Below are 16,550 nucleotides of genomic sequence, written 5' to 3' on the forward strand. Positions count from 1 at the left end.
CTACAACCCCCTAGCTCTTGTACTAGCTGATATGTTTACTAGTACGTAGGTGCCGGCCTATAGAAGGCTACAACCTTCTTTCTTCCTCCAGGGACAACGTTTCATAAATTTTTAGACTGGATACTCCTTAAACACAACACCATAATCTGAAGGCCACGTTTCATCCAATTTTCATACTAGACCCATCAACAACATTGAAGCTCAAAATCAATCAACACTGTAATACAACTATCAGATACATCTGCATCAGCCAATCACTGAAACTCAATCATTACTTTCTGAATCAACCAAACTCAATCAACTTTTGAACCTCTAACACAACTGAATCAACCATTCATTCATACTTTAATCAACTTCATCAAATCAACTAGAACAGAGAGATCACTGTAACCAGTGCACAGATTTGTACCTAGAACACTGCATCATCATTCAGAACCTACTATAACCTCAAAACCAAACTTCAGAGTGTATACGTTAGTTGGCTGAAACCAACCTACGTGTATATGCAGCGTCCCTGAAGCAAATCAGCGTATAGATCTGCTAATACTTTGCTTCACTTCCAGACTTTAGACATAATCACACATAAAGGATAAAACATGTGTTAGTGATCAGATCTCTCCATTATCAAATAATGATAAGTCATTATGATCCTGATCCATCATTAGATTTCAGTGATCAACATTGAAGCAAATCACAATCAACCAATCTGAATATGAAAAATACTATCACCAGTAAATAGTCACCAAAACACAATACAGAACCCTGAATGTTGTAACAACAAATATAAACCTTATAGATCATACTTTAGAAGATATACGCTACATTCATAAGCCGAACTAGCGTGTATATGCCCTTTTACCAAGGGGAACCAGCATACCGATCTGCAAATTCCATTCTATGATGTATACGCTACTTCTGTATGCTGAACCAGCATGTATACGCTGTTTTACCAAAGCCAACTTGCGTACAGATCTCGAAATGCTAACTTAAAGCATCACAACTATTTTAGTGTTCATTCATACCCAGATCATCACATTTACGTAATAAAAGCATGCGTTAGTATTCAGATCTAGAATGTTCAAGATCAAACCACATAATGCTAATACATTTAGGCCTTCATGATTCCGGTCCTTCAATCTTCATTAGCCATATAGGTGCACCCTTGGTTCAGATCAGAAACCCATAACTTGCATACTTGATCTCACACTACATCAGATATTCAAGACTTGCTTATCCTGGCCTAATGATCTTCTCCTCCTTGTATAGTTTTAGGCCTTTTCAATACCATGGACCAAAACCACTTAGGACCAATACCTTGGGTTAAATACCTAGGGTCAATACCTCAGACCAAATACCATAGAACAATACCATGGATCAAAATACCATGGACTTAATACCTTGGACCAAAAACTTAGTTTTCCAAGATATACGCGCTTTTCCTTTTGTGAAAGTGCGTGTATACGATATACGCACCTTTTGTTCAGTGAACCTGCATGTATACGCAGCTTGGTCAAGGTGAACCTGCGTATACCCTTCTTTCTTCATTCTTTGTATTCTGATCTATAAATCTATGCTGTTAACCTGTTGAACTGTGAACTGTAGAGAGTTGCCCTTGTACATTACTTCTGAACTGATCCCTGCATTTTGTCACATCTGTAAACACAACCGCCATGCATTTTGTCACATCTGATATCTCTTCTGTAGATTCATCTAGTTACCATATACATGTGAGTTGTTCTGCTACAAGTGGGTTGCCATCAAGTACAACACATGCATCATAATGCCAACAATCTCCCCCTTTGGACTTGATGGCAACTATGTTGGTGTTGATTAGCGCAAGCTGTAGACACAAGCAACACCAAAATACTCTCCCCCCTTGACATCAAGGGCAAAGGGATTTCATATCTAAACAACTGAATATAAACATTGATCATGCTCCCCTTAAGCACATGCTGAATTTTCTAATTAAACTCCCCCTTTGTACATGTTGAGATGCACAATATCATCCATGCTCCCCCTGAGCACATGCAGAGTCTGCAAGAAATATTTTCAAAAATAACATGACTCAACTATGTGAGGATGACCTTCCTTTCACCAATGACTCATACATCCATCTCCCAACCAAGTGGGGATATATCGAATTTGACCCATTCTCCCAACCAAGTGGGGACATACATGACTAAAACATGTCAATTATTACATCATCCTTCCCATGTATAGTGGGGTTACAAATTACATCAGGGACTCATCAAAAGACTACAACAGACAGAGACAAATTATTACATCATGGGTCTTTATATGTCTTTTACATGACATTTATAACAGAGACCAAATTTCTAAACAAGACCATGATAGTCATCAGCAACTATCATACACAATGTATGATCTGCTCCATAAGCATCTGTCAACAGCGTCCAGACCAGCAACCTGTATATGTTCATTAGTGTAAATATCATCACCTATGACAAGGTATGTCTGCATATAGATATCAACTCATCCTCTTGATCTCATCAAGATCAACTTGCTTCGTTTCCTTAGTAGAAAGAGCCTTATCATAACCTTCCATGAATCAACTCTGCCAATGTTATACAAAATCATTCACATCATATCATATGTGAAAAACACCATAGTTATCATATCATCATCAAGATCTGCATGATCTTTCACAAGAACCCTTAATATATCAACCATGTATCATCACTAGGGAACATCCCACACCTGATAAGCATTAATCAACATATGTGAGTGTCAACCTATCATCATATAGGTAAGAACTCATCATCATTATGTGTCTAAGGAAACCATGTCTTCATGTGACCTGCAATAACACCATTATCTTGGCCAACCAACACTGTAACTTTTGAGTAATCATCCATGTATCCATCATACTATATATCCATCAAAGAGATGGCACTATGTATCTAGCAAACCATGAGCTCATGGTCATTTGTCAATATTTCTTGATATCATCAACAACAACAATCCTCAACCATGTGAGAGCCAAGAACTATAGGAATCCTACATCATAATTGCATCATATGATCTTTATGCATCTTTGAAGACATGATGACAGCAACATAAAAGAAATGAGTGGCTCATCATCAACTAATGAAGTTTTGTATTCAAGCTTTGTACTTCTCCTTGTCCTTATGGAGATCACCATGTAAGCAACATGTATGTATCAAAAAGTCATCCACAATCATCCATAAATCTGATCTGAATACCAACTATGTGACCCCAAGTATCATATGAGATTTTATCATGGGCAACTCATAATAGCAAGATGTATCGTTTAGCCATATAAGCATCATCATCATTGATTAGGTACCAAAGACTTCTAATCATAATGCCGACAATGCTTTATTAGAAGCATAGCATGTTCTCCCCCTGAACCTGTTCACTGTCAGATCTGATCATTGCATATATCAGTGAGAAGTATCAAGGTATCATCATCAATCAGATATACATCAATTTATCAATAATTTGTGAGGATCAAAAGCACTTCTAAATAACATCCACAAACTGTAGTTATTTATCATCATGACAGAAAATATAACTGATAATTGTCTGAATCATATCACATCAGTGTTCCTATGACTGTCCCACAACATTTTTCTCAAACTTCATATATCCGACTGTGCAGCTTTGAACTCGCATATATACACGACCTGTCTTCATGAAACTTGCATATGAGATTTAGAACATTGAAGTTTCATACTTTCGGCTTCTCCTGAGTCTGTCATGTCTGTACACTGTGCCATGTGACATTTTTCTAACTGTACGGCCTTCTTTTTCCATATCTTCGAGTGTGATGATGTTTTCTCCTTTTGGTATGTTGCCCGATATTTTCTCTTGCATTCCTTTGCTATATGTCCAAACTTGTTATATGCATAACATCTTACATGTTTCATATTTCTTCTATAGCAGTCAATGGCTTTGTGACCAAACATATTGGAAGAAAAACAATATCCCTTAAAGTACCTGAAAGCTGATGATCTTTCTGAGTGATGATCTTGAACCATTCTACTTCCGCACTTTGCTGCAACATGTCCAAGATTATGACATGTAAAACATTCAACATTATTCATTTGAGGAAATAATCGACTTTCACTTCCACATTTAGGAGTAAGAGATTTTCTTTGAAGAAATTCTTTCCTTGGTTGTTGATGGGGTTGACCTCTAATCTTCTTGTTGAGCATTTCAGGGTTTTCATTAGAGTTCCTTGCCTTAGCTTGTGAGCTAGATTCACCTTCAACAGATTCATGGAAACCAAGACCAGATTTGATGGTAGGAGACCTTTGACTACTAAGAATATCATCCAAAATCTTAGTACTATCTTGAAATCGTAAGAGCTTATCGTTTTCTTCTAATTTACCTTTTAGTCTATTTACCTCAACCTGATATTGCTCTTCCTTTTCAAGATATTGCTTCTTCATGATTTCTTCCGCTTTTCTTCCTTCTTCCTTTTGTTACCTTAATTCAAGAACTCCGTTTTCTTGTTTTTCAAGAGCTTGGGGTAGTTCTTTATTCTGCTTGTTTGATTTTTCAAGATCTTCTTTTAGCGAGAGGATATTAGCCTCAAGACTTTCATAGTAACTGGATCTATCTCTGAGTTTCTTGATTGGTGTGTTCCTTTCATTTACTTCATTTCCTAATGATGTCACTTTATCCTGCAACTTTTGACATTGATCTTCCTTTTCTTTGAATTGCTTCCCTACTTTGTTTCCTTCCTCTAGTTGAGCTTTTAGTTTGGTAGCTTCTTCTTCGAAGGCACATTCCCTTTTTTCCAATAGATCTTGTTGATCTCTAATTTTGTTCGTAAGCCTTTTAAATTCTGCCTCTATTTGATATCTTTCTTCCTCACCCATAAGAGCAAATTCAGTTGTTTTCGTTATCACTTTCATTATCTTCAAATGGACGGAGAAATGTATCACCAGAGGATAACAAATTCATACTTGATAGATATTTTTCTTGTTCATCTTCACTCTCGGGTGATTCTGAATTTGACGAGTTGCTTCCACATATTCCCCAATCGATTCTCCCATTGTCATAGTTCCTTTGAGATGTCTTCTTCTTCTGAGGCGCTTTCTTCTTCAGCTTCTTTCCCATTGTTCTATGGATCTCCTTCAAGCGATCAAGCTTCTACCAAAGGACCTGCTCTGATACCAATTGTTGGAAATAATACTGAGGGGGGGGGGTGAATCAGTATTAGTCAAGTCAATTATCTTTTCTTTTCATACTCAAATTTATATACGCTACTTCCATGTGGGTAACCTACGTGTACACGCAACTGTGCTTAAGGAAACAAGCGTATATCCAACAAACTAATGATTCAGTTAATTCATCATATGATGATCTTTAATCTGTGCATCAGTACTTAATTAAACATTAAACAGTAACCATGTGCAGTTAATAACAAAATGAACAATCACACATAAGCATCACACATGAACACCAAGATTTAACGTGGAAACCTAATGTGGGTGAAAACCACCTGCTGCTGTCGTCTCTGTCTTCTTTTAATAATAAGAAAATCTGTTTACAGCAATGTACTGGTGCAGACTCATACCAATACGCAGGCTTCTACCTGCAGAAGGCTACAACCTTCTCTCGTTCTCCAGCTTCTACTGGAATGGAGCTACAACCCCCTAGCTCGTGTACCAGTTGATATGTTTACTGGTACGTAGGTGCTGGCCTACAGAAGGCTACAACCTTCTTTCTTCCTCCAGGGACAACGTTTCATAAATTTTCAGTCTGAATACTCCTGGAACACAACACCATAATCTGAAGGCCACGTTTCATCCAATTTTCATAATGGACCCATCAACAACATTGAAGCTCAAAATCAATCAACACTGTAATACAACTATCAGATACATCTGGATTAGCAAATCACTGAAACTCAATCATTACTTTCTGAAGCAACCAAACTTGATCAACTTCTGAACCTCTGACACAACTGAATCAACCATTCATTCATACTTTAATCAACTTCAACAAATCAACTGGAACAGAGAGATCACTGTAAACAGTGCATAGATTTTTACCCAGAACACTGCATCATCATTCAGAACCTGTTGTAACCTCAAAACCAAACTTTTGAGTGTATACGCTACTTGGCTGAAACCAACCTGCGTGTATATGCAGCGTCCTTGAAGCAAACCAGCGTATAGATCTGCAAATACTTTGCTTCACTTCTAGACTTCAGAAATAATCACACATAAAGGATAAAACATGTGTTAGTGATCAGATCTCTCCATTATCAAATAATGATAAGTCATTATGATCCTGATCCATCATTAGATTTCATTCATCAACACTAAAGCAAATCACAATCAACCAATCTGAATATGCAGAATACTATCACTAGTAAATAGTCACCAGAACACAATACAGAACCCTAAACACTGCAACAACAAACAAAAACCTTATAGATCATACTTCAGAAGATATACGCAACATTCATAAGCTGAACTAGCGTGTATACGCCATTTTACCAAGGGGAACCGGTGTACTGATCTGCAAATTCCATTCTATGATGTATACGCTACTTCTGTATGCTAAACCAACGTGTATACGCTGTTTTACCAAAGCCAACCTACGTATAGATCTCGAAATGCTAACTTAAAGCATCACAACTATTTCAATCTTCATTCATACCCAGATCATCACATTTACATAATAAAAGCATGCATTAGTATTTAGATCTATAATGTTCAAGATCAAACCACATAATTCTAATACATTTAAGCCTTCACGATTCCGGTCCTTCAATCTTCATTAGCCATATAGGTGCACCCTTGGTTCAGATCAGAAATCCATAACTTGCATACTTGATCTCACACTACATCAGATATTCAAGACTTGCTTATCCTAGTCTAATGATCTTCTCCTCCTTATATAGTTTTAGGCCTTCTCAATACCATGGACCAAAACCACTTAGGACCAATACCTTGGGTCAAATACCTAGGGTCAATACCTTGGACCAAATACCACGGACCAATACCATGGATCAAAATACCATGGACTTAATACCTTGGACCAAAAACTTAGTTTTCCAAGATATACGCGCTTTTCCTTTTGTTAAAGTGCGTGTATACGGTATATGCACCTTTTGCTCAGTGAACCTGCATGTATATGCAGCTTGGTCAAGGTGAACCTGCGTATACCCTTCTTTCTTCATTCTTTGTATTCTGATCTATAAATCTTTGCTGTTAACCTGTTGCACTGTGAACTGTAGAGAGTTGCCCTTGTACATTACTTCTGAACTGATTCCTGCATTTTGTCACATCTGTAAACACAACTGCCATGCATTTTGTCACATCTAATATCTCTTCTATAGATTCATCTAGTTACCATATACAAGTGAATTGCTCTGCTACAAGTGGGTTACCATCAAGTACAACACATGCATCATAATGCCAACATTTTTTGGGTTTTCCCCTTGGAGTGGTTTTTCCATGGCTTGGAACCTAACTTTTGTGTCGTTGTCTTTACTATTTTGGTCTTGATATTTCTTTGATGAAAATATCTAATAAAGAAACATGAGAAGAATATTAAAGTTCACAAGCAAGTGTTAAGGTTAAGGAAAATTGGAATTAATAGCTGCCACATTGCATTTTCCAAGAAGTTGAAACTATTAAACATGTTTTCTAGTTTAGCCTTATTTCCAAGGCTACCTTTGCTTGGGTTGAATCTTTATGCTAGCAATATCTCCTAGCTTCATATCATGTTGGGCTACCTTGTTAGGTAACTACATACCTTGGGATATTGACTTACTATTGGCATGGATACTTATTAGAGTAGAGATCTTCTTTTTGCTTTGGAAGAAGAGAAATGTTGTTTTTTTTCTTAATTTAAGTGCCTTGTTACAACTTTCTTGGTATGATGATGCACTAATGTTTGCTAGCTTGTTAATTACACACATTTATGGTGTGTCGATGAAAAATTTATAGTTATTGGACTATTGTTATAGGGATTTGTGCACCATGAGCATATAGTTGTTTGAATAGCTTGCCTATTTAGCTATCATGGCCTTATTAGCTCACGTGGCTCACTACACAGTTTGATTTTGCTAGTTCTCACCATATTAGGCTTGACCAGCGGGCAAGTTGACATGTATGAGAGAGGTGCAAGAGCGGTTAGAGCTGATCCTTTTTGCGCATTGTGTAATGATGAATAGTTCATGATATTGGCTTTTTCCATTTCAGAGGGCCCCAGGCCCCCTAGGCGTTCTACTGATGTATGGGACCCATGCAACTCGTCAATGTTGATCCTTTGGTTTCTGCCCTAGACAACCATGTCCAACCTCCCTTAGAGGATGAAAAAGTTACTTTATAAGTTTATAGTGTGTATTTGTTTAGGCACCTGCCCAAGGATAATCTAGTCCACCTTTTTTAGTTTTGGATTTTTCATAGAGGCTGCTTTCACTACTTCTTTTAGTGAAACTTCAGAACCCCTCTCTCTATATATAACCAAATCTCTTTTTAAACATCTAAAAAAATCAACAAAACTTAAATCAAATTTCATCATGTGATAGTGCTTATAATCTTGGGCCAATTATACCCCATCTCAAATGGCTTCAAGGCCTTATTTCATTAATTTACCACTAAACTGAAGGTTGTTTTAATTATTTATCCTCGTTGATACTCTAAAAAATCAATTTGGTAATTTACATATCAAGGCCATAACATGACATAAGGACATATATAGCATACTGATTTTGATAATGATATTACCCCATTATAATTGCAATAATAACTATTAAATCCACGAAAGTACTTTTTTTTTCAATAGTTACATATTATAATATGTTTTATTCATATTTCTTGGAATGATAATGATGTTACCCCCATTATAATTGCAATAATGACTATTAAATCCAATTTTTTTTTTTTTTTTTTTTTTTTAAATAGTTACATATTATAATATGTTTTATTCATATTTCTTGGAATTCCTTATTCTTTAAAAAATAGTTACATATTATAATAAGGGTTATCTATACCTATTGGAATTTGATGAATTTGAATGTGAATGTGATTTCCCTTTTCTAAAATATGCTTTTGGCAGCTAATATATTACGTAATGTCTTTCAGGTTTCTGGTGGAGAATGTAGCATCCATGTCATGGATAGATAGACATGAGATTTCAAAGTATTTAGGCTGCCTCCCTATTGAAATAGACTCACAAGATCTAACACCTTCCAGAAGAAGAAGACTTTATTGGACTAATATTCCATTTCCAAAGTCCCTTCCTAAAGTACGAGAAAATTTATCAACAAGTTTTCAAAGTGTCTTAGAAAATGCAACAGCTTTCCAAGCCAAGACTCCGGTAAAGTATCAATACGTTGATATCTTGACGTAGGGATAGCTGATCCTTTTAATGCCTTTATTTGTTCAATATATATAAAAGAAAAATAAAACAATGTCTTATTCTTCTTAATGTTAATCCGTGTCTTAATGATGGTGATGGCATTGTCCGTCTTAACTAATATGCCTGGCCTCACCAGAATCCAGGGAATAAAAGTTATTTGATTTCTAGACAATCCATTGCAGAAATTGCAGTTCTGATGTTATTGGTTGATCCAGATTTTGATGTTATGAGTTGATTCGGTGACCCTAAAAGTGCCTTGGATCACATTTTAGAAGTAAAATTGCTGTTTTGGCACGGTGGAAGTGCCGATTCTAAGTTCCAGCAAAAAATTAATCAGAATAATCACAGGGAAAAATGGAAATTTCACCGGTAATGGGAGCATTTTAGTTGATGCTTAGCCATGCCCCTTTTCGTCACTGTCAAGCATGAACTTTTTGGGTCCACAAACAAGTATAAGTAATGTTTTCTTTATATGGAAAAAGAGAGACAGTGATAACATAATCACATGGATTTTATGGGAAAAACATTGCATATAATTGGACGGATTGACACTCTATATGCGAAGGATGGTGAATTTCTGCCAAAGAAATGGGATACTGGTAAATGGATGAATTGTAAGGGGAAAGCTTCTCTTAAAACTAAGAACTATAACTTGAATTGAAGGCTCTTTAAACTTAATGTATTAGCTATTTCCATTGTGATGCTTTTTTGGAAAGGGTGAAAATATTACATGTAGCAATTGCTCGATTCCTTGAAATATTTTTTAAAGTTTTATCCGAACGAGGAAGACTGTGATTCCTGTCTAACTTTTTGGATACGGTTGCCTTTCTCAACTTATTTTCACCTGGAGCACGGTTCTTTCATTAATTTGTTTATGTGCTAACATGCTATTATAAATTGGGGAAAACCTTACAATTTTAAGATGGTCACCAAATCAAGTAGATTCTCACTAATGATAATTTTATGAAATATTGATTTATTATGGGCCTTTCTGTAGTACGCCATACTTAGTGTTATTTTACATATTTTCAGTGTGTTCTCAGTTCAAATTCCTCGGGAGGAAAAAGACAGCCTCTACGAGTTCTTGATGATGATGAAGAAAATCTGCGTCGCATAACCATAAACGAACTGGAAAAAATAATGGGGTTTGCAGCAGGATACACAAATTTCCAAGAAAGCCCCAAGTCTCGGAAAGCCTGGTATGTCACTATAAATTTCTTTAGCACTAGCAGAAAAGTGTACTGTAGGCAGCATATAATTATATTAATAGGCCTAATGAGTAATACTAATGCAAATAAAAAAAGCTGTTTATAAAAGTGAGCACTCAGGCAGTTTCTTCTTGTTGAAGTGAACCTGTACAAACCATATGGTAATTGTAAGTCAAATGATAGGACTGAATATTAGTTAGCTTAGATATTCAGCACTCGGGAAATTTCTTCTTGTTGAAGTGAATCTCTACAAACTACATGGTAATTATAAGTCAAATGATAGGATTGAATACTACTTATCTTCGACATTCCTGGCAGGTCCTGATTTTACCACAATTTTGCAAGCCTACACATCTCAGACTAAAGACACAACTTTCGGTAATCTGGAGTTCCATGACATAATAGTGTTAAAGCTTTAAGCTTTTCCGGAAATTTTGTATGTTCCCCCAAAAACAGGATTTTTGGCATAGCACAAAAGTGCTTTTAAAGATTTTACTATGGCATGATGGCTAATTAGTAAAGAAGAGAATAAGCAACTCTTGTGTTACACGAGTGTAGCTATTTCCTGGACATATAGATGAACGAAATTCAACAAGGTGGATCTTTGAAAATTTTTCTTTGGACTCTTCAGATACGAAATGGGTCAGAGGGTAGTAATTTCTTTCTTCATGTTCACCTTTTGTTTGTTTCTTCACACAAGTATTATTTTGGCTGTTTTTTTTAACACTTTAAATGCCTTATAGATCTTGAAGTATACAGACCATTAATCAGCTACAAGATGAAAATAATAACAATAATAAAATCCTTGTGGAAGAAATCGGCATCTAATCAGAGATGCAATATACACATGCGCGAGGAACATACTATAAAGATCAGAATGTAAATAAGAAATAGTCTAACGAAAGGAAACACAAGGATTGTGGTTCTTTCTTGACTCTTGACTTCAAATCTTTAACTCAAAGTTAAAGAAAAGGACTTAGGAACAATGTTAGCAGAACTGGACCAGTCATCGAACTGTAGACCCCCTCGGACAAGGAACGGTCAGATCTGGACCAGAACTGGTAAAAAGACTGGACCAAAAACTGGTCAACCAAAAACATATAAAATATTAAAATTTTAAAGAAAAACATATTGCATCCATATGAATCCAAACCATTTATACACAAATAAGCAAAAGTTCTCATTTATATAGCATGTAAGGGTGCACATAACCAAAATAGCATCGAGCGTAATCCATCTCTGACCGAAAAATATATCAAAAAAGAAGCTCCACGTGGCCTCCAGCGTCCAAAAAAAAATCATGCTACAACAAATACCTACATATCATCAAAATCATTTGCCGATATTGGGATCTTCATCATCAATTTCACTCTCTAAGTATTAAAATAAGATAGAAAAATCATAGCATGTCAAGCAAAGATTTTGTTTGAAGGATGGGTACTTTTTTTAACTAGGCTCATGATAGAGGAGTTCGACAACCAATGCCACTAACATCAAGGTACATAGAGGGCTTGGTGCTCTTGATTATATACTAGTTCCATACCCTCGTACATGACAAAATCCAATGGAGTGTTGCAATCCCTCTTGTTGACCATTCAAGTGTCAACTGCTCCATGAGCAGAGTACGTTTCAGAGTTTTCCATCATGTTCATATCAGTCAGAATTTTTAGACTTCATCATCATCATGCAACTTCTGGTCATCGTGTTGTAATCCCAATTCTGCAGCCCTGTGGGTGATGATGTAAAAATGATTCTAGTATGTTGAAATATAAATCCATATAACACATCTAGCTAGCTTAAGATTTTTTCTAGAGAGTTTTCACTCTAGGGAGGTTTTTTTCCTTGGCTAATTATTTGTGTTTCTCAACACTAATTGGTTAAGTTTTTCTTTCAATATACCCCAAAGCAAGTACCCCAAAGCAAGAGTGGGGTTTGATGGTGAATTCTTAGGTGAGTCCTAGTGTATAGAGTTGATGTAAATTACCATACTAGATTATGTTTAGAGTTTCGAATTTGGTTGTGTCTAGGGGTTAGTTTTTATTATTTAATTTTCAAAATTCCCATGAATGAGATTTTTATGTAATATTTGATGTAAAAATGTAAAAAGTGTTGTCTATACTATATAGAAGTTGTTAGGGGTATGAATGCTTAAAATTTTACCTCAACACGTCAACTTTCTATCTAGATGAGGGTAGAAAATATGTTTATACCCCTCTAGAGTCATATTTTCTATTTTCCGACAAAAAATGACAAATTAATTAGCTGGAAATTGGTCATAAAATTAAAATGAGAGAAAATAAAATTCTCTCCAAGTGAAAAATAATTAAAAATGGATGTGGAATTTCCCAGGAAATGAATCTCCATGAATCAAGCAGGAAAAGTCCCACAATAAATTCGTTGGTACAAAAAAGGAATTAATTTCCTAGGAAAATTGATTTTTTTAAGGAGATGGTCCAAGTTGGTTAAGTCGAATCAGAAATTTTTGAGGAAAAGTCCCACAAGAAATTCGTTTGTACAAAAAAGGAATTAATTTCCTAGGAAAATTGATTTTTTTAATGAGATGGTCCAAGTTGGTTAAGTCGAATGAGAAATTTTTGAGGAGAAAATTTGGAAAAAATATTTTTTGGTCTGGGATCAACTCCATCTTCAAGGAAATCAAATTTCTTCCTCCAGATCAAGGGACTTGATTAATTGGATGTGGATCAAGCTTTCAACTAGTTGTTTTTTTCTTAGGATCAAGTCAATTTTGTGCAATTCGTTGGACCTAGCCGTTTTCACTTGGAGAGGGATCTAGATCTCTCATTTTTTCTGTGATCTCAAAGCTCCTTGCTACAACATATTGTAATCGAGCTCTTGGCTAAGGAAGCTCCATATTCTCTTTAAATAATATAACGAAGTCTTTGGGGTTAACTCATCATGGTGTTCCTCTTCTATCTTCTATGGTAAATTCTTTTTGAATTATTGTCTTAATGCTCTACTGGTTTTAATTTAAATTTTTGTTATTTCACCGGTCAACTTGTGGATTACTATTTGCATATGTATATTGCATTAGTGTTAGAGTTTAGAATAACATTTTGAATTAATTGATCTACCAAGTATCTCTAAATCTTTTGTTTCAGTGTGTTATCTCACTCCTCGTGATCTAACAATTTTATCTTGAATGTGTATATGTTTTACTTGTGCTATTAATTGTTATTTCCACTTGCTATTGTAGATTTATTGGTGGTATAGTTATCTTGTACTGGTATTTGGATTTGGAGTACTCTAGACTTGGACGTTCTAGTGGGTTTTTGGTTGAACCCCTAGAACTTCCTTTCATTGTATTATCCTATCCCATCTGGATCTTACAGTCATTTTTCACAAGTGTATAGAAATTGTTTTGTGATTCAGATCTTGGTCATTAGGGGACACTTTTGGTTGAACCAACCAACTCCCAAGACATAGAAGTGGAAGACCCTACTTTTGTTGCTATCAAAGACTTATCTAACAAAATTTTGCAAGGTTTTTGTGGCTATTGCTCTTGAAAATTTATATATCTTCCTATTTCTCTAAACTATTGTGCTTTACTAAATAGATCTGGCTAAATTAGAGCTCATTTCTACTGATCATGAAGCAGAGTTGTACTCATACTTCTTAGTAGATCTGTAAATTTGTAAATATTCTTTGTATATATATTTCCTAACCCTCATTGTATATAATCAATTTCCCTTATATCTATTTATGTTTGTCTTTTGGAATTTCGTAGATCTAGCAAAGAGGAGGGTTTCAGAGTTGTACTCATACTTCTTAGTATATCTGTAAATTTGTAAATATTCTTTGTATATATATTTCCTAACCGTCATTGTATATAATCAATTTCCCTTATATCTATTTATATTTCTCTTTTGGAATTTCGTAGATCCAGCAAAGAGGAGGGTTTCTTGCTTGCAGTTCCTTCATAATTTTTTTGCAGACGGGTAGGGTTTCAATGTTTTTCAAGCTCATTCTTCAAAGTTTGATTTGAATAGATTCATCATTTTTTCCTTGTGGAATTAAAATCAATTTTTTTTTACCACTTTTGAAGTCAATTCCTTTAAGGGTTTTCTTTGGATAAAATTTTTCAATACATTCTATAAAATCGATTTGGAAAGATCTCACTTGGGGTTTCAAAATTTTTGTAGGCTTAGGGTGAGGCCGTAACCCTTTTTCGCATTGATTCATTGAGCCGCAAGCCTTTGGAGGCTTGATCATTTTTTGGTGTGAAAACAACAAACCTCTGGACATTTTCGTAGAAGAAAATTCATTTCTTTTTGAGTTCTCTCTCTATTGAAGCAAAATCGATTTTTTTTTTTGTAGCCATCTGTAATTTTTTTATAGTTAAATCGAATTATTTTGGAGGCCTCCATCTCTCAGCCGCAATTTCTTATCCCTTGGACGTAAGGCAACTCGAATGAAAGATATTTTTCAGGATTTGAAGAAATTAAAATTTTCAAGGAGAAATTCACATTGATTTGTCACCTTGGGCTTGGCAAAAATTTTCAGAATTAGTTTCTTTTGGAAGCCACATTGTTTTGAGGCCTATTCTCCATAGCCGCAAGCCTAGAGAGGTTGCTATTTTTCTCCTGCACGGTATTCCTTGGACAACCATTAGTTTGAGCGAAAGTCCTTGCACCTTTTTCCGGGGAAAATAGAGTTCATAATTTCTATTAAGAGGTATAATAGAGATTACATGCTGTAGATGCCGAAGGCATATGCTAATAAAGTGGTATTACCACCATTCAGTAGTTCCATAAGATCTGTCCCATATGTGTCACTGTGGATACGATGGGGCTGTATCCATTTACAAAAAGTTTTCAGATATACATGTTGTTCTGAAATATGCAAAAAGTAAAAGAGGTATGTCCTCTGTTCGAAAAAATACATAATATGTCTGTAAAGAGTCAGTCCAATATATACAGAGCATGGGCTAGAAAAATCAAAATTTCAAAATTTCAGTTGGGGAGGATTCCCCCTTGTAACAGTCCATCTATGTACGGTCGATGGTAGAAGACGTGCATCCCTTCTGGACTGTGTTCCTCGATCATCCAATCGCCTAGAGGCCGAGCCGCCGCTTCTTTCGAGAGCCGGTCAGCAGTTGTATTTCTTTCCCTGTAGATATGTGAAACAGTGATCTGGTCAAAAAATGTTTTGAAAAAAACAATTTCTTCCAAGATATGTCTCAAAGAGTATGTGTGACAATAGGAAATATTGTTTGCCCAATCAATTACAATCTTAGAATCACCAAATATTTGTATTTGTCTGCAATTTTTAGAAAGAGCGAAATAGAGAAGATGTCTCAATGTGATGAGTTCGGCATGATTGTTGGTCCCCAGACCAAGACCCAGTTTCAGATGAAAATAATGAGATTCTGTAATGTGGAAAAGGATACCCCCACCGCACCCTTGTGCAGATGCGGCACCATCAAAGTATGCCCACGGCATGTTTCTGTTGATAATTTCGGAGGTGATCTGCCTGGGGGTATTAGCTTTGATGTCAAAAGGGATTTCAGTGAAGGCCGAACAAATGGATGGCGGAAGGTGCTGCCAGTTCTCCCTGCCTGCCGCAAAGATTATATCATTACGCTTATACCAGATATACATGGCCACAACCAAAGGCAGATTCCTTGCTTTCTCCGAGGACACAGCTGACCACCAGAGATCCCAGGCCGAAGAGATGTCATCTGCGTGCCAGTCGGTTGTGATGTTAAGAATAAGTTTGACCTGCTGCCAGATTTCCCTGGTGATTTCGCAAGAGAGAAATAAATGGTAAGTAGATTCCTCCGCCTTGTTGCAGAGGACACACCAGGTAGGGCCAGCGAATGAACGCCTTTTTAGATTTTCCCCCGTTGGTAATTTATTCGCCAGTATGTTCCACATTAAGAGCCTGGCTCTGGGCTGAGCTTGAAGCTGCCAAATATTCGACCACCAACTTTTTATCAAGTCAGGCTTCTTG

At 36.0% G+C, this 16,550-nt stretch overlaps 1 protein-coding gene across 3 annotated transcripts in view; it reads left to right on the forward strand.

Annotated features, from left to right (window-relative positions):
* LOC149153200 (uncharacterized) overlaps window positions 1-16,550 on the forward strand; it is a 299,597-nt gene that overhangs the window by 199,815 nt on the left and 83,232 nt on the right. For all 3 annotated transcript variants that reach the window (XR_016263081.1, XM_089441328.1, XM_089441329.1), the window contains 2 exons: window positions 9,096-9,330; window positions 10,405-10,571. Coding sequence is in view for 2 of the 3 variants with exons in the window: in XM_089441328.1 (XP_089297454.1) it covers window positions 9,096-9,330; window positions 10,405-10,571 (402 nt within the window). In the remaining variant the exon portion in view is untranslated. The remainder of the gene's footprint in view (window positions 1-9,095; window positions 9,331-10,404; window positions 10,572-16,550) is intronic.

The sequence above is a fragment of the Pinus tabuliformis genome, chromosome 9, assembly GCF_031772625.1.
Source record: "Pinus tabuliformis cultivar Carrire ecotype Pingquan chromosome 9, CPIR1, whole genome shotgun sequence".
Taxonomy (NCBI): domain Eukaryota; kingdom Viridiplantae; phylum Streptophyta; class Pinopsida; order Pinales; family Pinaceae; genus Pinus; species Pinus tabuliformis.